The sequence below is a fragment of the Tachysurus vachellii genome, chromosome 11, assembly GCF_030014155.1.
Source record: "Tachysurus vachellii isolate PV-2020 chromosome 11, HZAU_Pvac_v1, whole genome shotgun sequence".
Classification (NCBI taxonomy): Eukaryota; Metazoa; Chordata; class Actinopteri; order Siluriformes; family Bagridae; genus Tachysurus; species Tachysurus vachellii.
In genome coordinates, this window is record NC_083470.1 from 22751000 (window position 1) to 22777133 (window position 26134).

Genomic DNA, 26134 nt, shown 5'->3' on the forward strand with positions numbered 1-26134 from the left:
GTGCTTCTCATATGTTGTGTCTCAGACAGCATGCTAATTCTGTTAGCAACCCTGATAGTGAGCGAGCGAGCGAGCGAGTGAGTGAGTGAGTGAGTGAGTTAGTTAGTTAGCTGGCTGATGCGTGTCAAGTTCATGAACACTTAAGTTGGGACACACAGCCAGTGTTGTAATTGACGTTAGTTAGCTTGTAGCTGTGGTCGAATACCAAACAGATTTTTACTACCTGCCCACGCGCACTACCTAGGGTTCTCAATAATGGCTCGTGCACACTATCTAGTGCACTTGTCGATAAGGTATGGAAGCATTTGGAATGTAACCCACTATAAATTTTGTTTGTTTCATTCGGAAAATTGCAAAAGTGAAAGAAATCATTTGTTTCCAATTTATTTCTTTAGTTAGTTTTTATGGTAATGGGAATCCCTATATATATATATATATATATATATGTATGTATGTATGTATGTATGTATGTGTGTGTGTGTGTGTGTGTGTGTGTGTGTGTGTGTGTGTGTGTGTGTGTGTATATGTCAAGTTGGGATTCATTTGTATGTTTCTGCCATGCTTGAATATATTGCATGGTTTTTGAGAAGCTTCTAGATTCCTGCTCTTTACTTTATATGTCTACCAGATGACTTATCAAAAGACCCCTAAAGATATCTCATAAGCAATACAACTATTATCAGGATTAAACTTGAAACGTTGAATCAGCATCGGATTGGATCAGACCTATACTATATTCCAGTCTGATTCACTGATGTTCTTTATGCAAAGAATATCTCATGTTGCATGTGAACCTAAAGCGTGGACATTGCAGCCCTGATGTTTTGCATAACTTGGCAGCACAAGCCTGCAGAGAGAAAGAGAGAGAGAGAGAGACGACTCGATCCCTGACGGTTAATGACAGTATGTCACTCTCAGATATCAGCTTATACCTTTTGCTTTGATATATATATGCATATTGAAAATGGGCTGTTAAATAATCAGCATTCAAAAAGTTCATCCAGATATGTTATGTTATAAATGCGAGTGATATGTTTCTCTCTCAGTGAGCTCTCTTTATTTCTCTGTCTTGAAATTGTTTCTCTGTCTTGTAATGTCAAAGAAACATAAAGTGCTCAGTTTGTTGTGAAGAATTTCCTCTTACAAAGTGCTGAGACTCAAGACTGTTATCAATTATTCATGTTTTTCAGTCCCTTTTTCTGACCGTCTTTATCTCGATCCTTACTATAGTAACATTGATGACCATTGAACACCAATCAGTATCGTAGACATTACAATCATATGAATGGACGTCAAAACGATGGTGTCATGTCAGTCCTGATTAGCATGCTCAAAAGTCCAAGGAACATCAAATACAAATATTGACTTTTAACTTCCAGAGAAATAGAGTCAGTCAAAACTACAGCTGAGACCCATCGTTCTCTCAGAATACTGGGATTATTATTTGTATAATATCGTCACGTGACCCAGACCTACTATGTAGCAGCTTTTGTTGGTGTTTATTATTAACCTACAAACAGGTTACTTTATTTTATCTGGGAGGACAAAAGCGATAATTCCATAAAGACATCTTGAGGTTTGCTTTGTTACCTCAGAACTTTTCATCGTGTGCAAAGCGATCACATGTTTTTGTAGATAAGCGGTGTTTTCTCTCTGCACATTTTAATAAGACATCCGCGGAAAGCAAAGGAAATGTTTTGCAATCGCTTATCTTTGACAGGGTACATCGTGTAGTAAATTTGTTATGACAGCCTGACTCTATAACTAAGTCACTGTGTAGTAAATATGCTCATTAATAATGCAGAAATTACCGGAGGCTTTTTATTGTGCATGTTGAAACAAAGAGAATTTATGCTGTGAGCTGTGTTTAGGATGTTGGCACGCTTCTACGACGATGTGATGATATTTCAGTATTTTATCGTCACCTGCTGCGGTGCCTAAAGGACTGTTCTGTCTTTTGTAGGTGATGCCATTCTGCGGAATCTGGAAATAAAGGAAAATGCCTTGGTAAGTTGTCGGCCATTTTTGAAAAGTACAGTATCTTGACAGCCTATGTTTGGGCGTGTGCTATCTGTGCTGCCTCACTGAAATGCATTTCAATTCAAATCGATGTAAATGGTTTATTTAACCGATTTGTCTTTGCATATCAGAGTCAGCTGGACATTCCTTTTAAAGTCAAAGCGGGACATATAGGTGAGTCAATATCACGAACTCTCGAGGCAGCTAATATTCTCACATTTCAGCTTTAACTTTGCACAGAAGCTGTGAAGCTTTCCCTTTGATCACAAAGCGATTTCATCGACAGCACCACAAGCTCTATTCCAGTTTAGACTTTTATGCAAATTAGGTATAACACGGTTAAATGACATCATCCAAACGACTGGCTTAAACTCTTCCTCACATTTAACCTATGGCTTAAATAGTTAGATGTTTTTGTCAGTTCCCCACTTGTGACTTTACTTTCTACATACTGTACAGTTAGTTCCTATTTTTGGTTTGATGCGTAAAGATGAAAGAAAAAGAAAAGTCATGGTTTTATCTTAACCTTTTATAGACATCTTATCGTTAAGTGCATATCGAGGCGTTATTAAGAAGCTGTAAAAGAAGTAGCTTAATCGTAGTTCGCATCTGGTGAGAGTATCTGCAACTCATTTTTTACTCTGGTTATTGAATTTGGGTTAAACTGATTAGCTTTCTGAGGTATATAATGCTACTACAGTTTATTAACAAAGCTACAGAAAACACTAATCAGTGTATTTATCCAAACAACAGTCACTAAACACGCACAAGAGAAAAACTCCAAGCTGCACAAACCACTCGTCACTTGCTAGTGTGAATGTAGAGTATAGTTTGCTAGTAAGTAATGGCGGTGTGTCTCATCCAAAAATCCTTTCGTGGACCCATAAAAAAAATAAAAAAAACAGAAGTCGATCGTCTTCCTGATAAAGATGAGCATTCTTTGTCTGTAACCACAGCAATTAGGCAAAAATTTACATTTACTTTTTAACTTTATCCATTTATAGCAAAAAAATGTTTTTAATTTTCCACAGCCAAAAACTTTCACAAACTGACACCGGAGACTTATTCCATATCCGTCAATATCAACAATTCTACTTTTGTTTAGTATAACTAGTAAACTAAATGTTATAATCTAAAATGTTTTGTGATGTTCGGATCCATCAGGTCGCCTGGAGCTGAAGATCCCCTGGAAGAACTTGTACACGCAGTCAGTGGAGGCCACGCTGGATGAGGTCTACTTGCTCATCGTCCCCACGGCCAGTAAGAGCTGCTATTCACTCCTATGTTTCAGATCTAACACACTGTATATATTTGATTGAAGCAGTAGCAGTCATTCACATCCTTGAACACGATCTCTGTGAGTCCTAATCAGTATCAAAAGTGAAATTTTAAAAAGACATTTGACATCACAAACACGGTATAACTCCAGCCACTAAGGGATACTTTATATCCTGGCTGTTTATATTGCAGCTGAATAACTTTTGGCACTTTTTTGGATCCCATTCGTTCTCCACACCTTAACATGGTTTTTTTTTCCTACAATCTCCTTCTACAGCATATCACATATTACGTAAACACAGGAGTCTGTGGCTTTAAAGCATGTCAGACAGCCTCTGAACGTGAAAATGAAGAGATACGGAAATGATCCGGTATGAATTTTAGCCCATGGTTTTTACAAAATAAATAAATAAATAATCTGTGTGTTTGTGTACTTCAGGTATAAAGTATGATGCCGAAAAGGAGGAGAAGCAGCTGCAGGAGGCGCGACAGCGGGAGCTTCAGAGGATCGAGGAAACTAAACTGAAAGCTGCAGAGCAAGGTTAGGATGTGGATTCGAACTCTCTTTCAGATTTTAAATAAAAATAAAAATAAAAAATCCACACAGTCACTCACGCTTGAACCCTGTTTACTTTGTGAGTGCAGAAAATCCCAATACGGAAAAGCAAGACACTTTTGTAGAGAAATTGGTCACGCAGGTGATTAAAAACCTGCAGGTGAAAATTTCCAATATTCACGTTCGCTACGAAGATAGCGTAAGTACTCTTTTTCACTAATGTCATTTTGTTTCCTGCTTTTATTTTTAGCTTCTTTGTTCAACATGCAGTTTTTTTTTTTTTTGTTTTGTTTTGTTCATCACAGATCACCAATCAGAATTCGCCTCTCTCGTTTGGAGTGTCTCTACAAAACCTTAGTCTTCAGGTAGGAAAAATTTTTGGTTTTTAATTTTTTTTCCCCTTTGTTTTTCCACTGCAAGTGAAAAACAGTTCAGTGTAAATAAATAAATAAAAACTGTTGAAGCATAAGTGACATGTTGTAAATGAAATCTATCATTTTGATTAGGTGTATTTTATATATTTATTCAAGAGCTAAGATGGCAGATAGGTGGCCTATCTGCAGTAGGGGATATTTTTTCCTCTATGAAATCTGTTTTTTCCCTTTGCAGACCGCAGACGCAAACTGGAAACCCTGCCTGTTGGATGAGACATCCAAGCTGTTTTTCAAGGTACACCTACTAAAGGAAGAAAGCCTTAATACACTGCATCTACATTGCACAATCCACGTTCTCATTCATATCTCATGGGTTATATTTAAAAGTTCAGTGTAAATTCAGGTAGACCATCCAGATTTTTAATTTACGGATACATAGATTCTATCATCTTAATTTAACATCATAAATATTTCGATGACTTTGTCTGGATGTCCTACATCAGAGACGCACATTAATCCTGCGATGTAGACTGTTATCATCCTGTCAGGTGACTCCAATCCACCAGACAGTCAAGTGATCCTCAACAATATGCCAGCAGTTTATGGTTGTTTATTGTTAGGAAATCATCTCTAGACCTTCTATAGACTATCTGCTCGTTCCATTTACTCTCACTTTATTTGGAAGGGAGGGTTTAGTGATGTTTGGTCAATGATTTCTAGGCCTCTGTTTTATGCTGTCACTTTATTATATTCCATTCATGTGGACTGTGGAAACATGTCATGTTGTTGAAAGATGCATAAACACTGTTGGATATGTTCAGTGTCAGTATATAAGCCGGTTTATGACAGACTGTTTAATCAAAAAGAGCGTGACCATTTGATATATCTCATAGATAGATAGATAGATAGACATTCAGCAGGTATGAAGACTTTCCAGCGTTATGAAGTGTTTTGACATTAGAGACTCCTTCCATTATTATTAAATTATTCTATTTCATAAACAGCTCTTTACAGAAATCATCAGTATTTATTTTTTAGCTAATAGATTTATACAACATGTCTTCTAATGTATCCTTTATTATTAGGTATAGATGATAAAGTCCCTGTAAACAGGTCACTACTATAGAGGTGACAGTGTATTAGAGCACATTAATATAAACATGTGATTTGTGATATATGAATTAGAATCTGACCAATCGGATTTGATCATTCAAAGTCATCAGGTGTATTAATTCAGTCTTAATCGCGTTTTGCTTTATTCAGCTTGTCCGTCTGGATAATCTCTTTGCCTATTGGAACGTGAACTCAGAACTTTACTCGATTCACTCTGCTAGTGAAGCCCTGGTAAGACATCATTTTATAATATCTTGTATGGAAAATTACACAAAGAGGAAAATAAAAATGTAACTCTTATTCTCTCTATGGCTTGTTTTTTTTTTTAGCGGTACCTGCAGCAAAATGTGGCTGTCCAGAACTCCATCCCTCATGACTATCAATTTAGTGAGTGGCTGCTGGTGTATAATTGATCTTTTCTTGGATGTAGTTTTCAGACTTTCGTGACTCGTTCCTCTTTTGCTTTGTTCAGTTTTCCGTCCGATATCGGCCAACGCTAAGCTTCGTATGAACCCTCGCTCGGATGTGGACTTCTCCTCGCCAAAGGTGGATCTTGTGGTCAACCTGCCTGAAGTGGCTGTGGAGCTCAGCAGGCCACAGGTGAATAAAAGCTGCCAGAGAGATTTACTTCTGTTTAGTTATATGGAGCTTGAATTATATGAATAAAATATGAGCTTTAAACACTGTCTGCTCTGTTTCATCTGCAGTATGTCAGCATTCTGGAGCTATTGGGCTCTGTGGATATGATGTCACGTAATCTTCCATACAGGAAGTATCGCCCAGATGTGCCTGTCCACACCAATGCATACCAATGGTAAGGGTTCTTACAGTCCTTTTTTTTATTTTTTTATTTACATACGTCACGAATCCACTTTTTTTTTTCAGTTTCTTTTAAGTGAGTGATTAACAAACTTATTTCTAAGTCGGCCTGAATACATTTCAATTCTTCAACCGTATGGTTTAGTCTTTAACCACTGCACTGAGCGGCATTACTTATTAGTAGGGTTGGGTATCAAAAGAAATTTTCCGGTTCCAGTTCTGCCTTACGATTCCCGGTTCTGATTCCGATTCCATAATAAAAGAAATGTGAAAAATAATGCACAAAACTTAAACAATTCCGTTTGTGTTTATTAATCACTCTTTAAATATTTTAAACAGAGCATTTCAATTCATATCAATTTAAATTGAAATAAATCCAACATAATTCAGAATTATAACTTAGAAAAACAGCTAGCAATTTTTCTGAAGAAACATTAACATGTCTGCTTTCTCTGGGAGAAGACGAGACCTTTCCTGGCTTATTGTATCTCCAGCTGTGGAGAAAACCCTCTCATAGGGGGGAGATTTGCTTTATTGTTGTAGCTTTGGAAATGAATCCAGACGTTTTTTTAGACATGTTTAACACACAGCGTACCTCAGCACAGCAGCACGAGTGACTGATTTCTGTGGTAAGCTGCGTTAATTTGGTTGCGTGACTGTAAAACAATTAATATTCATGAGGTAAGACATGGCTATTTAAAGTGACCGCTCCCAGCGCTTTGCCCGTCATCACATTGGAACCGCGTTTGGAACCGAAACTTAAAAATTCTGTGCGGTTCCGGTTCCTTTTAAAAAACAGAACCGGCTCTGAATAAGAACTGGTTCTCGGTTCCCAACCCTACTTATTAGTCTCATTAAAATTGTGGGAAAAAAAGGTGAGCCCGAAGTACCAAGTGCAATGTTTATAGTAATGCACTTACTATTTATTCACATTTTCATACGGTTGCTTTTGCATTTCAACCAATCACAGGAACCTGATTGTTAATTACAGTCTAGCATTTAAAATGACTGGTTTTTATTATTTATGATATCTGAGTTTTCTCCGGTTATTGTATGAGTTTTTTTTTATTATTATTTACCTGTTTCCCAGGTGGCGTTATGTCATCAAGGGCATCTTGGAGGTGAACGTAAAACCATCCCTGCACATGTGGTCTTGGAAGCACATCAAATGCCATCGGCAACAAATAAAACAGTGCAAAGAGCTTTATAAGACCAAGATCACCAGCAAGAAGCCTGCAGAGACCCTGCTGAAGAAACTGGAGGTAAATGGGACAACTTGGAAAACAGCTTTCTTACAGTTGCTCTGAAGTGTTTATTGGTTTTACATTTTGATTAGTGTGTGTGTTCAGGAGCAAGGAAGTGTAGAGTATGAGGTTAGAGAAAGGAGGATTAATTAACCACTAATTATCCACTAACTATAATTCTACAGTCACTTTTGATATCATTAGTGTTTTATTTTCTTTTTTTTCTAAGCTACAGGCTAATAAGGTCTATTTAAATACACGTTTAGATGCACAGTGAATCTGTGTTTGTGTTTGTCACTGTTTCTTAAACCACTTGACAAAGACATTTTAAGTGGCTAATGTTACTGAGTTATATTAGCTTTGTACCTCTAATGGAAAAACCCCAGAAGCCAAATTAAGCTCGATAAGCTTCTTCCGTTTAATCTCATTTACAGGAGACAGAAAAATGCCTGGATATTTTTAACATCACACTCGCGAGACAACAAGCCGAGATGGAGGTAGTGTACGGTTTATTTTACATGCACTCTTTCATTTGAATTTTATACCATACACATAACTGTGACATCTTAAAGGTGCGGTGCACGATGTTTGAAAAATGCTTCAGAAAACTGAGTCGGGCCGACAAACAAAACAAACATGTAGCCAATTAGCAGAAAGGGGCGTGTCTTGTCAATATGCGGCGGAGAGAGTGTTCAGTGCGCATGTCTAAAAATTAGCCTCTGCAGTTACCTCTGCCTCGGGTTCTAGGTGTTGAACGTCGTCTTCCGTGTGAAACGGAGCTAAACCTTTCACGGTACAACACAGTGCTACAAAAACACATTTGTATTACCATAGTATTACTCATTGAGTTAATTTATTGATAAAAATATCCCCTCGGCCAGCTGCCCCAGCAGGTTCTGCCATAATAGTTGCCTGGGTTACGTATGTGTGTGTGGGCGGAGCTATCAAAACAGGGGTGACACCCATTTGGGTTAGGGGCGTGTTTGTTTTGGTGATTTCAAATTTCAGCATTGGCTTTCAAACATCGTGCACCCCACCTTTAACACTGCATTGCTCGTTAAGTATTATGAACTATGCAGTCTTTTGTTTTATTTTATTTTATATCCATCCATTTCTGCTGCTCCAGGCTTCTAAAGCTGGCCTGAGGATCTATCGGCCTGGGTTAAAGATGGAGGAGGAGCAGTCGCAGGGCTGGTTCGGCTGGATGTGGAACTGGTCTGGGGACAGCTCTGCTCCGACCAAAGAGATCAAACCTGGAGGTACTGAACACAGTCACTAATCACTAAACAAATACTGATACATCAATTCACACCCACTCCTCTTTATGATAATCTCTTATTTCTGACTGGTGTTAATTCAACAGCATCTCTGACCGTAGTACCAGGTGCAATGTTTATAGTAATGCGCTTACTATTTGTTCACATTTTCATACGGTTACTTTAACATTTCAACCAAATCACAGGAACCTGATTGATGGATATTTCACATAAACACATAAAAATGTGTGTAATTTTGGGACAAATTATTTGAGAGGGGACGGTCATTTGGAATTTTTAAAAGAAGTGTCGAATGTCAGCATTCTAGGTCTGCAGAATTAAGATATTGAGATACCAGACGAGGTATTTTGTCACTTTCTGACACGTTATTGTCTACTTTTAAACCTGTGTGATGTAATCTTGGTGCTTGATGTTGTCCTTGCTCAATGCCAGGGTTTGATACACTGATGACTTCAGCGGAGAAAGCCAAACTCTACACTGCCATTGGATACAGCGAGACAGCTGTAAATCCTAATCTGCCCAAAAATGTGAGTGTTTTTATGTCCATTCTTTCAGAAACGAAACTAAATTTAATGCTTAAAATTTTACACATTGATTACTTGAGTGCTGGATAATGTAACCCTAATTACGATCATTCATTATTTATAGCTACATAATGGATTTTAAATGCTAAACTGTAATTATGCCTTACAAATTTCTCATAAAAAAGGTAGCACCATTTTTCATACTAAAGCACACTGATGTTTTGCAGTTTGAAGACATGAAGGTTCGGTTCCAGTTGGTGAGCATGTCCGTGTCCATTAAAGAGAGCAAAGAAAAGCCAGAGATTATCAAACTGTCCGTTATCGACCTGAGAACCATGCTGACACAGAGATCCTCCGCTCAGGCTATAATGTAACCTCTTCTCTTATTTTTCCTTTTCTTTTCAGTTTATTCTACAGTAATAACAGCACAAGATATCTAATAAATTGGGGCAGTGTTGGTTCTAGCGGTTAAGGCTCTGGGTTAACTGTTGGGCCCTTGAGCAAGGCCTCTTGAGCAGTGAGGGCTAGGGGCCTTGGCTGACCTTGCGCTCAGACCCCAACATCTAGCGTTGGCTATGCGAAGAAAGAATTTCTGTGCTGTAATGTATATGTGACAAAAGTCTTCTAAATAGTACCGTGAAATGTTCCACTGTAGATGTTTGCAAAGTTTATATCCATTAGCTTTAAACAGTTATCATATCGTATCTCTTCTGTAGGTGACCTCTTGTTGTTTTTCTAATCAGGATCACGGCTCAGTTGTCCTCATTTGAAGTTACCGGTGTCTCGAGAAATGGCGTCGCTCCCACGCTGCTTTCCCCTCGACGTGCGGTGGAGGAAGACAAGCCTCTGCTCAGCCTGATGTTTGAGACCAACCCACTGGATGCCAAGGCAGATCAGAGACTGCATGTGGAATCGCAGCCACTGGAGATCATCTATGATGCAGTGAGTGAGACTAATTTTAATAAAGAAATTGTCAGTTCTGTTATTCTTTTTTTTATTTTTTTCTAACGTGTGTTTATTTGTTTTCTCTCCGTAGATGACAGTGAATAACATGTCAGCGTTCTTCATGCCTCCGAACGACCTGCAGCTGGACGAACTGACTAACGCTACCCGCACGAAGCTGGAGCAGTTCAGAGACAGAACCTCAACCGGTGTGTGTTTGCGCAGTGTACATTGTGTGAATAGTTAAAAATAGAGCTTTGTTGCACCGTGTGTTTTTATATCCCAGACGGGCTTTGTTATGCTTCGTACAATAACCAAAGCAACCCTAGAAATAGAAAACAAAGTGCTTTTTTTTTAATGTAGGACTCATGTACATCATCGAGACACAGAAAGTTCTTGACCTGAAGATCAACCTGATGGCCTCCTATGTGATCGTGCCCCAAATGGGCTTCTACGACCCCAAGCACAACCTTATCATTCTGGATCTTGGACACTTTCAGGTAACGTTCTGCCACATTCTACTTTATTTATTTATTTATTTGTTTGTTTTAGATACTTTTTGCAGCATGTTCAGTGATAATAGACTGTGGTTTGTAGCATCATAATGAAAATTATTAGGTTTATTAGGTCTGAATTCATTAGATTCAAATCTGAAATATGGGGCTGCGATCTTTTATTGTTTTATGCAGATTTACAAATTTGTGATTCACAAAATTACATTTGTGTCCTTGCTATTACGTATGCAGTCAGGAAAATAACTATACGATATAGCCTATAGAAGCTGACGTACCTGGAATATTTTAAGAAATGTCCTCCTAACCATCATAAGCATGCATCATGCAGATGTCGAGTCAGAGCAGGGCCAATTTGCCACAGCTCTCGGTGGGAAAGCACACCATCGAGGACATCATGTCTCGAGCCTATGACAGCTTTGACGTCCAACTCACCAGCCTGCAGTTGTTATATTCTAAACCAGGTATGAACTCCATCCGTTCCATCCGCCTAATCTCACATTCTTATACACACGGTTCAGAAAACTCAGTGGCTGAGTTCTTTACAGATGGAGACTGGCAGAAGGCTCGGAAGCTCAGACAGTCTTCCCTTCATATTCTGGAGCCTGTTGACTTGAAGGTGGTTTTCAGCAGAGCAATGGTGGTTACTGACTCAAGGATGCCAAAGTAAGAGTGCTGTCCTTGACATGTCCAAGTAATGTAGTCCTACAATGCTGTTTCATTTACCATTCTGATCGGTTGGTGAATGTTGAGTCATTTTGTTTTTTCTGTAACAGCGCTCTTTTGAGGGTAGTTTTAGATGCAAGCTTTTTAGTTCTCATCCCTATACGTTCTAATTTTTATATTTACGACTGGTACACAGGAATACGTAGGGTGGATGAACTATATAACTTTAACCTTAAAGGTGGGGTGCACGATGTTTGAAAGCCAATGCTGAAATTTGAAATCACCAAAACAAACACGCCCCTAACCCAAATGGGTGTCATCCCTGTTTTGATAGCTCCGCCCCCACACATACATACGTAACCCAGGCAACTGTTATGGTGGAACCTGCTGGGGCAGCTGACCGAGGGGATATTTCTATCAATAAATGAACTCAATGAGTAATACTATGGTAATACAAATGTGTTTTTGTAGCACTGTGTGTTGTACCGCGAAAGGTTTAGCTCCGTTTCACACGGAAGACGACGTTCAACACCTAGAACCCCAGGCAGAGGTAACGGCAGGTATCCGCCATGTCAATGTATCAATCGCTTTCTGCTAATGTCAGACATGCGCGCTGAACACTCTCTCCACCGCATATTGACAAGACACGCCCCTTTCTGCTCATTGGCTACACCTTTGTTTTGTTAGTCGGCCCGACTCAGTTTTCTGAAGCATTTTTCAAACATCGTGCACCGCACCTTTAACTTATTTAATAAAGAAGAATAATCTAGTATTTGTTTTGGTGAAGTTTCTCTAAGCAAATGTTTGTTTAACGTTTGTAGAAAACAAGTGTTTCCAGCGGATTTTAATGCCCAGAAGAAAACATAGAATTAGACCAGTTTTGGTTTTAATATTTTTATCGATTTTTTTTTTTTTTTTCAGTATGTATCACAATGAACAAACCCCCAACCCTCACCAACAAATCCCTAGAGTGGCGCTCATGCTGTTTATTAATTCAGATAGTAATTTCAGGTGGTTTTGTTTTTCAGTCATTAATGATGTAATGATGTGGAACTGTTTTTGATTTCCTGCCTGGTAGGTTTAAGATATTTGGCGAGCTTCGCCTGCTCTCCCTTCGCATCTCCGACGACAAAGTCCGTGGCATCCTAGAGCTAATCAACAGCATTCCACTGCCTGAGAGTCGGCCCTCCCCTCGGACTGCCGCTCTGCAAACTACACCCAAGGTGTGTGTGTGTGTTTAACTGCACCTTCAGTTAGTATGCAGTGTTTGTTTAATATTATTGCTGCATGACAAGTGAGGGCATGTGTGTGTATATATGTGTATGTGTGTGTGTGTGTGGTTTATGTAGTCTTATGCATATGTCTGACAATGTGTTTCCTTTGTACGTCTTAAGGTTCTCAAACCAAGAGACACCCCTCAGCTGACCCCCAGAAAACCAGCTTTGGTTGATCTGCGCTCCTCAATAATATTTGACTCAGGTTAGACACACACACACAAGCACACACACATATGCACATAGAATAGCTGGATAGAAGGATGTCAGTCAAGCATGATTTATATCTAATATTGTGAGAGAGAAAAGTTAATATAATTTGCAAAATTGTGGTTGTGACACCGGGGGGCACGGTGGCTTAGTGGTTAGCACGTTTGCCTCACACCTCCAGGGTCGGGGTTCGATTCCCGCCTCCACCTTGTGTGTGTGGAGTTTGCATGTTCTCCCCATGCCTCAGGGGTTTCCTCCGGGTACTCCGGTTTCCTCCCCCCCGGTCCAAAGACGTGCATGGTAGGTTGATTGGCATCTCTGGAAAATTGTCCGTAGTGTGTGAGTGCGTGAGTGAATGAGTGCGTGAGTGAATGTGTGTTTGTGTGTGCCCTGTGATGGGTTGGCACTCCGTCCAGAGTGTATCCTGTTTGATGCCCGATGACGCCTGAGATAGGCACAGGCTCCCCGTGACCCAAGGTAGTTCGGATAAGCGGTAAAAGATGAATGAATGAATGAATGAATGGTTGTGACACCTGTAAATCAGTTTTAGTGTATTAGAAGTCACATAATTTGTTGGAACCACTGCTACACCTGTTCCTGTGGGTCTGTCAGAGAACATGGCTGAACAAACAGCAAGGAGCTATCAAAACCAGTTCTGGAAATGTACCAGCTTAGGTTTGATTACTTAAATATTTCCCAACCTTTCAACATCCTGTTGCACCATTAGAAATAGTGGAAGGATTATGACACAACCATGACTCTGACACCCTTACAGACATTTCTTGTTTATAGTTTCTTCTCCTGTCTAATCTGTGAATCTCTCTAGACATTTCAGACGTATTCTTAACCACTCTGTTGCTTCTCCTCCTTACGTGGTCACTGAATTTTGTTGGATGGCATATTCTTATCATTTTTAATAACTTATTTGATGATGCTCTGTAGGATATTTAGAGTGTTGGGTATTTTAGTGTACAATAAATTGTGTCTCCGCGTGTGTGTTTATCAGGATCGGAGGAGGATTTGTTCTTCGATGCACCCAGTTCACCAATTGAGGACCTGCCGTTCTTCGAAGCCAGCGCTGGCTCCCTAGAGAGATCAACCTCTGTAAAGAGGAAGGCGATGGTGAAACATGACCCCAAGAAGAACATGACAGAATTTCTGCTGAATTTTGAGATAAACATGGTGTGAAAACATTATCATTCTTTAGCATGTTATGTACAAATCTGTCCATCGATGTTCGTCATTTATTTCCTTTAATTTATTTTAAAGAAAGTAGGATTTTTTTTATTTCTCCTTGTACTCTCCTGGAAGAACCTCCTTATTATTTTCAAGTAGAGAATTACTTCCTTAGAGTTTTTCCTTTTCTTTATTTTCTGTAGTTGTCCGTCCAGTTATGCCGCCTTTCAGAAGGCTCTGAGGCTCCGGTCCTGCGTCTGGAAATCGAGGGTCTGGGCACAGAGCTGAAAGTGCGCACCTTTGATATGTCCTCCAACACTTTTCTGCGGGAAATCTGCCTGGAGTGCTCAGAATACAAGGGTATGTCCACCCAAACACACACACGTACGTTGTTGTTGTCATAATCACCCTTTTCAGAAAGATGTATTTGTCTTTTTGTGTTTAAAGATGGAGAAGATAAAAAGGTTCACCTCATCACCACACTAGATAACACGGAGGACGACCTGCTCACACTGGAGTACATTAAGGTTAGTGCTTTCTGGTACTACGTTTGGTGGATTAGGATAACCGAGTACTCACACTTAGAATCTGTCTCTTCTTTTTTTTTAGGCGGACAAGAACGCACCAGATTTTAAATCGCAGTATAACAACACAGAGCAACTTATCAAGGTAAGCACCTGGTTACGAAAATAGTTCTTAAGATGTTGGAAGCTGTGCTGAAACATGGGTCAGTTGGAATGTTGTGTATATAAATGTATGTAAAATGTATGTTATATATATATATATATATATATATATATATATATATATATATATATATAGTACCAGAAATATATAAAATGTGTGTACACACGTGTATATATATTTCATTTATTTATTATTAATTCTTTTTATATATATATATATATTTTTTTTTTATATATTTCTTATAAATTGTTTTTTTTTTTTTTGTAAATCACAGGTTAACTTCTCCTCCTTGGATGTGCACCTCCACACTGAAGCCCTGCTCAACTCTATGAACTTCCTGAACAGCCTCCTTCCTCCTAGCAAGAAGGAGGAGCCTGTTGAGCAGCCTGCACCCCAACAGGATGATGATGGAGAAGGAGACAGCGAGGAGGAGAAGAAAGAGGAGTCCACAATTGCCAAGAAATCCTGTAATGTTGCTTTAATTCAGACTGTCAGTATCAGAGGAGATTTGTGTAGTTATAATGCATTATACATCGGTTTCACTGGGCTTGTATTGCTGTTGAGACTCCATTACGTTACTCGGCTTTCCTGATTTTTTTTTTTTTCGTTTTCAATTTAAATAATTTTTTTTTTTTTTTTAATAAGTCCTCTTTTGTTCTCACGATTTATGTTTGTTCCTCCTCCTTACTGCAGCTACAAAGAAGTCAAAGTTTGAAGATGTGGTTAATTTGCACATCAGAGCAGATTTGTCCTGTCTGAAGGTCTTCATCAGAGGAGAGAAAGCCAGAATCTCTGAAATCAGTATAGAAGGTACAAAAACACACACTCACACCAGACACACACATGTAACATATGTACCTACTTATATTTATTATAAATGTCTACAGCTGATCATTAATTTACCCCTAACCGTGATCTCAGAAAGGACGTAAATTGTATATTTTTCAGCTTTAAAACAGAAGTAATTTTATATTAATATTAAAGGTGGGGTCTCCAATTTTTGAAAGCCAATGTTGACATATAAAATCACCAAAACAAACACGCCCCTAAAACAAATGGGTACCACCCCTGTATTGATAGCTCCGCCCACACATACATACGTAACCCAGGCAACTAATGGAAAGAAATTTGTCTTTATCATAGCTGAAGGGAAGAACAATACGATTGCAGATAAACAAACAAGCAAAAATGACACACAAGCATAATCATGCAAAGGACGGCATATATTAGTTCTGTGTAACAAAGCAAAACCAACGTTACTCACCTATCGAGAAGGAAAAAAGCGCCTCGGCGTCTTAAGTAAAGTTGGTCACATATTCACAGATTGGAGTTTCCCGAGTCAATAACTCCTGAGCTAAACGCTGTTACTACACAAAACGCGGTTGTAGCTGCGTCTCTACATTACTACGATAGAAAAGAGGTGTTATTTGTGTAGTAACAGCGTTTAGCTCAGGAGTTATTGACTCAGGAAACTCCAATCTGTGAATATGCACCAACTTCCTGCTCCCTCAGTTCTCTCCAGCGCTGGAAAGCTGATCCTATATTAACACGTCCTACTTCTTACCTTATCGCAAGCCTTTCTTCGCTTTCTTTGTTTTTATCCTCCATGTCAATGTTAAAACCGCTTTCTGCTAATGTCACACATGCGCACTGAACACTCTCTCCGCACATATTGACAAGACACGCCCCTTTCTGCTCATTGGCTACGCGTTTATTTTGATTTTTGTTTACTTTTTGGCCCGACTCAGTTTTCTGAAGCATTTCTCAAAAATCTGAGACCCTACCTTTAATACTTAGCAGCTAATGTCATCACAGGTGGTTTTTTTTTTTCCCTGTTTTTGTTTTCTACATAGTCAGAATCCACTCAATTAACAGAATAATGCACTCTCGTTATTTTTTCCCTCCTTTTTTTTAGGTCTGGTATCTGAAGTACAGATGAAAAAGAAATCAGTCGAGATTCTGGCTAACCTGAAGAATATTGTCATATTGGACTGTGACAAAGATGCTCTGTACAAAAAGGTGAGTTTGGTGTCAGATCTATTCACATTTCAGTCTAGAAAATATCTCATACGATCCATAGACTGTGGCCCTAAGAGTCCTCTTACCAGCACCAAGCCAGTTGTGTTATTTTTATTTTTATGCTGTGTATCGTGCTACGTGTTAATTAAAGATAAACATTGTTTAATGTTTTGTTATGCAGCTTTAAAAGTCAAATGTCAAGGTCTGAACTGATTCAGCTAAGCAGAACCTCGCAAATATTCAAATAACCAAAATCCTCAGTCAGTTATAAGTCTTAAGACGGTGTCTCTGTAATGTTTTTTTCCAGGCAGTGTCTGTAGCGGATAAGGACGTGTTTGTTTTCCACATGGTGAATTACGTGGACGCCACAGATGGAGACGCCTACACAGATATGCAGATAGTGGACTCCAGTGTCACTCTGACTGTGGGCTGTATCCAGGTCATCTTCCTCAACAAGTTTGTCTCCTCAATACTGGTGAGTGTGTTAACATTTAAATTGAATCAAACCTACCACAATGCGTGAAAGAGTTTATATCACATAGATAGTAGGACATGTGAATTGGCAGATTCATTCTATATCTCTCGCTCGCTCACTGCTACCTCTCTAGGCCTTCATCAATAACTTCCAGGAAGCTAAAGACGCTCTAGCCGAGGTCACAGTGCAGGCGGCAGAGAAAGCGGCCACGGGCGTGTTGGAGCTCGCTGAGAAATGCACTCGCATTTCACTGAATGTGAACATCAAAGCACCTGTCGTTTTCCTCCCACAATCCTCCACTTCTACTGACGTCATTGTCGCCGATTTGGGTTTGGTGACAGTCAAGAACGTCTTTGAGATTGTGCCCTCTAAAACACACACTAAGATTCCTCCCATCCTCGACATCATGACTGTGGCTCTGAGTGAGCTGAAGATGTACAGGTGTGACTCTGGTTCATGTGTTAAACTGGATTTATTTTATTTATTCACATGGATCAAACTTTAACGATGAAGAATGATTTTTGCTGTGTGTGTCTTTTAGAACTACATTTAAGGATGGCAAGTTCCAGAGCGAGATTCAGTTACTAAAGCCTGTAAATATGGATCTGTCAATCAAGCGCAATCTCTCTGCCTCCTGGTATTACAGCATCCCTGACAACCAGATCAACGCACACCTCAAACCCATGACTGTAAGTGGGTGTTTGTTTATCCAGAAAGCCAGTGTGTTGAATTTGTGAAGGTATTTTTAATTGTGTGTGTGTGTTTTTATGTTTTTACACTGTAGCTACTCCTGAGTCAGGACGACCTCACTGTGGTTTTGCGAACTCTCACTGACAACCTGTCCGAGACTTCTGATGCAGGTCCTGCACCTAAAAGTCCTGATAAGGCGGAGACTGCATCTGGCAAAGATTCCCAGGAATCTGGAGGTACACACACACACACACACACACACCTTGTTACAGTAAATGTATGACCATCGTGGAAAAATCTTTACATGGTGAGATTTTGTTGTTTTTCTTTAACTGAAATTGTTACTATGTGCTTCTGAAAACCGCAGACCTTCCTGAATTGGTAATGGAAATGGAGAATAAAACATTATGTTATTACAGAATAAAAGACCGCATCCACTTCTTTCTTCAAGTAAACCAGTGTTACTTGAGCCACATTTGCATACTGGATCGTGATTCCCGCTAATATAATTATGACCCAGTAGCAATTGTTTGTTACTAACATCCATTGAGAATTTCACCTTCATCAATCTTTGTCATAAACATAAAAAAAAAATTCAGGAGACTTTAAAGGTGCGGTGCACGATGTTTGAAAAATGCTTTAGAAAACTGAGTCGGGCCGACTAACAAAACAAATGTGTAGCCAATGAGCAGAAAGGGGCGTGTCTTTCAATATGCGGGCACATGAACATAGAACAACACACAGTACTACAAAAACACATTTGTATTACCATAGTATTACTCATTGAGTTCATTTATTGATAAAAATATCCCCTCGGTCAGCTGCCCCAGAAGGTTCCGCCATAATAGTTGCCTGGGTTACGTATGTATGTGTGGGGCGGAGCTATCAAAACAGGGGTGACAACAATTTGGGTTAGGGGCGTGTTTGTTTTGGTGATTTCAAATGTCAACATTGGCTTTCATACATCGTGCACCCCACCTTTAACGGCAAATGTATAGTGGCTGTATAAGTGAATGTAAGTGTAAGGTGTCTGTCATTTGTAATTGATCAGCAGGGAACACAGTGGTAACAGCAGCAGTCGTGGAAGGACAGAAGGCTGCCAAACTGAAAAGCACTCTAAAACTCCACTTCAAGTTTGATTCAATGACTCTGGTCCTCTACAGCTCAAGTGGAAGTGAGGTAACACAGCATGATCTCTAGGAACTTCACCACATCTACCTAGCACTGAATTTACAGATTCCAGCATAAGATGCTCATAACCGGCAGAGACGCTTCTGGAAATACAGCATACTGTATAATAAAGTTAAATATTTAAATCATTTGAGTGAGTTTATGTTCAGGTTGCGTTGCTGGACTCTCATGATGAACAGCTGAAGCTGGCGGAGTTCACCCTGGGCACCATCTCCACTGCAGTTCACATGTTCTCCGACAGCTCCATGAAAGCCTCTGTTAAACTCACTGAATGCCTGCTGGATGATAAGAGAAAGAGGGTCAACATGATCACTTCCAGGTCAGACGTCATGAATTAATAAACGTGTATATATGTGCAAACATATACGCTGTATCAAGTCTAACGTGTGTATGTGTTTCATGTGTATGCCTTTGTGTATGTCAGGATGATGGCGATGCGAAAGGGTGCTGAGAAGAATGTCATGGTGGAGGTGAACTATCGCCAAGGCCGGGATGGCACCACCCTCGACACTGTAGTCCAGGATCTTTACCTCTGCGCCAGCATGGAGTTCCTACTCACGGTGGTTGATGTCTTTCTGAAATCTATGGATCAGGGTTTCTCCAGCCAACCTAAGAGCAGCAAACCAGCATCTACCTCCACCAAAGACTCCGGTGATTTTGCTAATAAACTTTTATCCGCTAACTTGTAAATTATATTCCAAGTAACATATAGAGATGGTATTGTTTTTATTGCTTTTTTTATTTTTGTGAATCCTGGCAGTAAATTTCAGCAGATTTTAATACACTGTGTATTCTACAGCAGCTCCTCCTCAGCCCGTAGTGGCAAAAACAGAGATGAACGTGATGGTGAAGAACCCCGAGGTTGTTTTTGTGGCCGATCTGAGCCGTGCCGATGCCCCGGCCCTTGTAATGACTATGCAGTGTGAGCTGGTGATGAAAAGTGACGCTGCCAGTCAGCACATGACGGCCGCCATCACTGACCTGAAGGTGGTAGCATGTCCGTTTGTGTGTGGTGAAGATGAGAGCAATGTCACCACAGTGCTGCAACCATGCCAGGTGTTCTTCAAACAAACACAGTCCCCTACTCAGCCTCAAACCATAGAGCTCTCCATGAACTCCCTCACCTTGAAGGTAATATCAGGTCCTTCTAACATACTGTAAAGTGCATATCTGAAAACTTTTATCTTCATCTTACCCCTATCAGATCTTAACTTTTTTTTCACTTCTAGGTGTCACCCATCATTATAAACACGGTCATCACTATCCAGTCAGCGCTGACCCCTGCAGCTGAGACCCCCGAGGAGTTGGAGAGCCCCGTGCCTCCCGAATTGTGGGAACGCAGGGACTGCCGGGACCCCAAATTCTGGTTTCTGGAGGAGGAGGGAGAGGAAGATGTTCAGTCTTTGGCCCCGCTTATCCCCAAGGGCGAGTCACTCAAGCTTAGTATTTTCTCCATTTGCTTGACTCTAGAGGCAGGTGTGGGTCATCGTACCGTCCCCATGCTGCTTGCCAAATCCTCTTTTTTCGGAGATGTGAAGAACTGGAGCACTCTGATCAACCTGCAGTGTCACCTTAACATGGAGGTTTGTCTGAGTTACAGTTTAGAAGATACCCTTTAAAGGAATTTAGAAAAGTGATTCATTTTGAAAATATAATTGATATATTAACGTATTACTGCCGTAATATACTTTGAAACTATATCTATCATATATCTCTATATGAATAAAGCCTCAAAAATCTATGTTTTAGGTTAATTATTATAACGAGATTTTGGGTGTGTGGGAACCACTTTTGGAGCCACTTGAAGACGAAACTAAAGATGGTTTCCGACCATGGACACTGGAACTAAAGGTCACAGGCTAATAAATATTCATAAAAAATTTTTTTTTTTTAAACAATACTGATGCAAACTTAATGTTTTCAAATGCCATTTATTAAAGTCGTGTTCTTCCTTAAACACAGATGAAGAAAAAGCCAGTGAAACGGTCTGTCGTTTCCGACGAGGTGGACTACATTGTGCCGGATTACAAAACAGTAATCAGCATCAATAGCAAAGACCAGCTAAACATTACTCTCTCCAAATGTGGACTGAACATGCTCAGTAATTTGGGAACGGTATGAATATTTTCAGATTGACATTAGAATGATTTACTCTAATGTAAATGTAATGTGAGATTCTGACTATTATGTTGTGGAACATCTGTGACATGAGCGAATTCCTGTTCTTACTTAAATTACACCACCAGCCTCTTCTTTTTTTTTTTTCTCTCTCTCTCTCTCGCATGAAGTTAACGAGAATAAAACAGCACGTTAATTAAGTATTCCTTCGAACGAGACTTCTTAGATACTGCTAAATAATTAATTACAGAAAACGTTACCATATAAATATTTTTCTTTTTAAATCTGTTTATTGTTAACGACTAACGTGCGAGTTTCTGCCGTGTCACAAGTTACCGTAATCGATTTATTAATCAACACTTTCTAACCCATAAGAGTCAAGAAATCCACTCCAGTGTGCTATATAAGCTTTGGTAATGTAGAGAAGGAATTTTGTCAAATATTTCTATATGTTTCTCACAAAGCACTTTGTTCATTTTCTCACCCCAGGCATTTGCGGAAGCCGCCAAGCAGACAGCGGACCGTTTCCAGAAAGACCAGGCTCCATTTGTGGTGAAGAACCAGTTAGGTTTACCGGTGTCCGTTCTTTACAGCGAAGTGTTTAAACCTATCGGGAAGGAATCTAAAGACCGCGTGGTGGAGCTGCAGGATGGAGAGAGCTTAAACATGGACTACACACTTACTGCTGCAGACCCTGATCAGTTCTCAGCTATGACCAGCCTAAGCAGCAAAAAAAACTACATCCAGCCCAGTAAGATAGCATGTTTTCAGGTGTATGTATATATATATATATATATATATATATATATAAGAAAAAAAAAAAACATAACTGGCTGTGCTGTTATAGAAAACTAGTCAATGCACTAGCAAATATAGTCAACTGCTTTTCTAACCGCTGCACACATTTCCTGTATGGATGCTTCCAGCTCCTGTCGGCCACACCTCAGCCAGCATCATCCCGCTAATCAAAGTTGGCCGTGGTATGTACAGCGTCATGCACCTGGATTCTGGAGTCACACGCTTCTTTGTCTGTCAGATTTACTCCAACGAGGGCAGCAAGTTTGTCAAGATCCGATCACCTTTTCTGGTATCTGCTACCTTAAACACCAAACATGTATCATATTGTACATACAAACAAAGCCCAATTAAAATATTGTTGAAATCATGTACAACCGAACAAAGACAACATGATTGGAAGCTTTGTTGAGTTATTGATTTGATAGAAATAATAACCAGTGGGCTGAACTTTTCTCCTGTACCCAGATCATTAATCACTTTTCACTGCCATTCCGGGTGTTTGAGGGATCTACGTGTCTAGGCCTATCTTCACCCACTGAGGAGTTCTGTGTCCCTCTCGGCTCTTACAGGTATAACATACATTATAGAGTTAAATGCTTATGTCAGCTTTAGGCAAGGCAAGGCAAGTTTATTTGTATAGCACATTTCATACACAGAGGTCATTCAAAGTGCTTTACATAGAAATTAGAAAACAGTTTATAAGAGAAAAAAAAAATATATGTACAAATAAGAGACACACGATAAAATCATAATAAAAACAAAGAACAATTAAAGAAAATAAATGTGATTTCAATAAAAGCTTGTTTAAATATGTTTAAAAAAGAATAAAACAGGAGTAAAAGTGATTTGGATAAAAAGTGCAGTCAGTGTGAAGCAGCACAGTGCTCATTCAGTAAATGCAGAGTTAAACAGATGTGTTTTTAATCTTGTTTTTAATCTTTTAATAAGTCAGCAGACACCGGTATCAGTATGGATGCACCCCTTTCTAACATGCAAGCTTTTTGTTAAATTCATCTTGCCTCCAATTATTGTTTTTAATTTCTTTGCAACGTATGTGATTCTAAGCAGCAAATTCCCCCCCCCCCCCCCAAAAAAAAAAAAAATAAAATAAAAATAATTAAAAAAATAAAAAAAATAAGTGGCTACTACACTAACAACACAGAGCACAACCTTACTGATTTACTCACGTGGTCTCACACACACCGAGTTCCTGCGTGGAAAGACGTATAACGAGACCCTGAAACATCATAATGCTTCATTTTGTTCTGTGTTAAATCTGGCAGATGTGTTTGGTTTGTTTAGTCTATGTTTTTTTTTTGTTTTGTTTACTATTTGTTGTTTAGTCTGCTGCTCGGTCTTTATGTTCGTTTCTGTCAGTGCTGTTAACTGACCTCCTTTGATGTTTTCTTGTTCCTTTGCCTCATGATCAGCTACAAGGAACGTAGACCATCTACTATGGTTCCTGAAGACTAAAAACAGATGTGTTTTTAATCTTGATTTAAAAGTGTCTACTGTTGAAGCACATCTGAACTCTTCTGGAAGCTGATTCCAGTTATAGGTGGCATAATAACTAAATGCTGACGCACCTTGTTTTGAGTGAACCCTTGGTATCTCTAACTGACCTGATCCTAATGATCTGAGTAGTCTGCTTGGTTTATATTTAATTAGCATATCTGTAACGTATTTCTGTCCCAAGCCATGAAGTGATTTATAAACGAGTAACAATACTTTAAAATCTATTCTAAATGTAACTGGAAGCCAGTGTAAGGACCTGAGGACTGGAGTGATGTGCTCAGATTTTTTGGTTCTGGTCAGAATTCTGGCAGCAGCGTTCTGTCTGAGTTGCAGCTGTCTAATGGTCTTTTTGGGGATCCCAGTAAGGAGTCCATTGCAATAATCTACCCTGCTGGTGATGAAAGCATGAACAAGCTTCTCTAAGTCCTGTCTTGAGACAAAACATCTAATTCTGGCTATATTTCTGAGATGGTAGTAAGCTGATTTGCTTATCGCTTTCACATGGCCACTGAAACCATGGAAACATTAGGAAATTCCGATTCATGATCTGTAATTTCTTGTCGCCCTCCATGATGTGTATGACGAGTTGTTGAACGAGTAAAACATACCGTTTTCTGTACGTAATGTTTATTGAGTCATTTTAGTACAAGTAGTTGCCCATGTGCCCTCAAAAACTGGTGTCCTTGCAGATCTGAGCTTACACTACAGCCCGTAACGGAGGGAGACGAGCAGTACGAGCGCTCTGAGAGCTTCAGCTACCAAAACCTCAGTCAGAAAGCTGATGAATGTGTGGAGAAGACATGCCATCACCATAACAACGCTGCTTGCATTTTCAAGGTCAACATGGTATCCGTTAAAGACTCTGTGATGTCCCACAGCACTCAGGAGGAATATGACCAACCATACGTCCTTCATCTGTGGCCTACTGTGCTTCTCCGAAACCTCCTTCCCTACCCGATCACCTACAGCTTAATGGTATCTGTCGTCTCGCTAAAACTTAAGGTTAAGGATTTATGCTATGCTGTGCTATTTGAGCTACAGGTTCCCTTTAGTATTTGCTGTTGTATCAATTATGCTGATGCCTGCATGTTTTTGACTGAAAGGGAAGCGGAAGCACAGCCCCAACATCGTTGAAGGAAGGCCACTCATCTCAACTTCACACAGCCGTCATGGACCACTCAAGTCTGGAGCTGAAACTCCTCGGCTACCTGCAACAAGACTGGGAGGCCCAATACCAGCTCCGCTCCGACCAGGACGAGATCAGTTTCATCACATTTCACTCACACTGTTTGGACGAGGGGGTAGACGGGGAGGGCGTGAAGGCGGAGCTCGATATCGCTGTTCACGTGAAGAAGGAGGTGGGTCAAGTTGTTTTAGCCATCCATTCTCCTTATTGGATGGTGAACAAGACCGGAAGGCTGCTGCAGTATAAAGCCGACGACATCCATCGCAAGCATCCCAAAGATTACGACATGCCTCTGCTGTTCTCTTTTAAACCACGTAACTTTCTGCAGAACAACAAGGTGTGAACACTGACATATTGCAACATCACCGCTGTTTTCTGAATCTACTCTAATTTAAACCGATCTTTCTTTCTTTCCTTCATTCCCCAGGTCCGCTTGATGATTTCAGGCAGCGAGCTGTCGGACGAGTTCTCGATAGACACAGTCGGTAGTTACGGTGACGTTAAATGTAAAGGAAGGGACAAAGATTATCTAGTGAGTAAATATTTGAAATAGTGTACATAGCTCAACAGGCAAAATATTACACTTTTAACTTCAGCGATGGTTAATAAAGTGTTTAGCATTAAGTTTTTCTGATGTACCTCAAGTGCAAAGTGGGATTTGTAACAATGACAGCAAAATCTAGAGATAGCAAAATTATAATTCTTGGGTAATTGTAGGAGTTTAATTCATACACTGTGATTTTGATGCTTATGCTGTATTTGAATATATATGACAACGTATTTTTGCCACATATGAGTGAGGACACTATACTGATACGTAGAATCTAATTGTTTTTAGGTGGGGGTGAAGATCGACACGAGCAGTTTCAGTCTGACACGCCTGGTGACGTTCTTACCCTTCTACATGCTTGTGAACAAAACAAAGCACGTAATCCGAGTGTGCGAAGAGGGGCAGGATGACTGGACTGAGGCAAAACCTGGAGAGGTCAGCTCTCGTGTTAATAATAAATCACCAGATAAATGTATTCACACCTGCTTGTACTGACAGACCAGACATCAAATGTGAATTTTAGCAAATTATATCTGAATAGTGGGGGGGGCACGGTGGCTTAGTGGTTAGCACGTTCGCCTCACACCTCCAGGGTTGGGGGTTCGATTCCCGCCTCCACCTTGTGTGTGTGGAGTTTGCATGTTCTCCCCGTGCCTCGGGGGTTTCCTCTGGGTACTCCGGTTTCCTCCCCCAGTCCAAAGACATGCATGGTAGGTTGATTGGCATCTCTGGAAAATTGTCCGTAGTGTGTGAGTGCGCGAGTGAATGAGAGTGTGTGTGTGTGCCCTGTGATGGGTTGGCACTCCGTCCAGGGTGTATCCTGCCTTGATGCCCGATGACGCCTGAGATAGGCACAGGCTCCCCGTGACCCGAGGGTTCGGATAAGCGGTAGAAAATGAATGAATATCTGAATAGTGATTG

The 26134-nt window shown here is 40.0% G+C and overlaps 1 protein-coding gene across 4 annotated transcripts in view; it reads left to right on the forward strand.

Annotated features, from left to right (window-relative positions):
- vps13a (vacuolar protein sorting 13 homolog A) overlaps positions 1 to 26134 on the forward strand; it is a 40676-nt gene that overhangs the window by 269 nt on the left and 14273 nt on the right. For 2 of the 4 annotated variants that reach the window (XM_060880915.1, XM_060880916.1), the window contains exons 2-49: positions 1964 to 2007; positions 2151 to 2193; positions 3184 to 3279; positions 3737 to 3838; positions 3943 to 4052; positions 4159 to 4218; positions 4463 to 4522; positions 5491 to 5571; positions 5670 to 5727; positions 5813 to 5940; positions 6048 to 6154; positions 7250 to 7421; positions 7838 to 7900; positions 8530 to 8662; positions 9113 to 9207; positions 9432 to 9574; positions 9948 to 10146; positions 10241 to 10355; positions 10510 to 10646; positions 10990 to 11122; positions 11207 to 11324; positions 12403 to 12547; positions 12719 to 12803; positions 13815 to 13990; positions 14188 to 14344; positions 14432 to 14511; positions 14594 to 14653; positions 14946 to 15138; positions 15365 to 15481; positions 16587 to 16690; positions 16998 to 17165; positions 17299 to 17606; positions 17707 to 17854; positions 17950 to 18091; positions 18910 to 19034; positions 19196 to 19365; positions 19471 to 19697; positions 19846 to 20177; positions 20276 to 20629; positions 20796 to 20897; positions 21009 to 21161; positions 21654 to 21915; positions 22091 to 22251; positions 22428 to 22531; positions 24167 to 24452; positions 24581 to 25000; positions 25091 to 25195; positions 25502 to 25648. In XM_060880915.1, the coding sequence (XP_060736898.1) occupies positions 1964 to 2007; positions 2151 to 2193; positions 3184 to 3279; positions 3737 to 3838; positions 3943 to 4052; positions 4159 to 4218; positions 4463 to 4522; positions 5491 to 5571; positions 5670 to 5727; positions 5813 to 5940; positions 6048 to 6154; positions 7250 to 7421; positions 7838 to 7900; positions 8530 to 8662; positions 9113 to 9207; positions 9432 to 9574; positions 9948 to 10146; positions 10241 to 10355; positions 10510 to 10646; positions 10990 to 11122; positions 11207 to 11324; positions 12403 to 12547; positions 12719 to 12803; positions 13815 to 13990; positions 14188 to 14344; positions 14432 to 14511; positions 14594 to 14653; positions 14946 to 15138; positions 15365 to 15481; positions 16587 to 16690; positions 16998 to 17165; positions 17299 to 17606; positions 17707 to 17854; positions 17950 to 18091; positions 18910 to 19034; positions 19196 to 19365; positions 19471 to 19697; positions 19846 to 20177; positions 20276 to 20629; positions 20796 to 20897; positions 21009 to 21161; positions 21654 to 21915; positions 22091 to 22251; positions 22428 to 22531; positions 24167 to 24452; positions 24581 to 25000; positions 25091 to 25195; positions 25502 to 25648 (7028 nt within the window). Of the gene's footprint in view, positions 1 to 1963; positions 2008 to 2150; positions 2194 to 3183; positions 3280 to 3736; positions 3839 to 3942; positions 4053 to 4158; positions 4219 to 4462; positions 4523 to 5490; positions 5572 to 5669; positions 5728 to 5812; positions 5941 to 6047; positions 6155 to 7249; positions 7422 to 7837; positions 7901 to 8529; positions 8663 to 9112; positions 9208 to 9431; positions 9575 to 9947; positions 10147 to 10240; positions 10356 to 10509; positions 10647 to 10989; positions 11123 to 11206; positions 11325 to 12402; positions 12548 to 12718; positions 12804 to 13814; positions 13991 to 14187; positions 14345 to 14431; positions 14512 to 14593; positions 14654 to 14945; positions 15139 to 15364; positions 15482 to 16586; positions 16691 to 16997; positions 17166 to 17298; positions 17607 to 17706; positions 17855 to 17949; positions 18092 to 18906; positions 19035 to 19195; positions 19366 to 19470; positions 19698 to 19845; positions 20178 to 20275; positions 20630 to 20795; positions 20898 to 21008; positions 21162 to 21653; positions 21916 to 22090; positions 22252 to 22427; positions 22532 to 24166; positions 24453 to 24580; positions 25001 to 25090; positions 25196 to 25501; positions 25649 to 26134 lie in introns of all 4 variants that reach the window. The other 2 variants (XM_060880914.1, XM_060880917.1) reach the window with 2 other exon arrangements.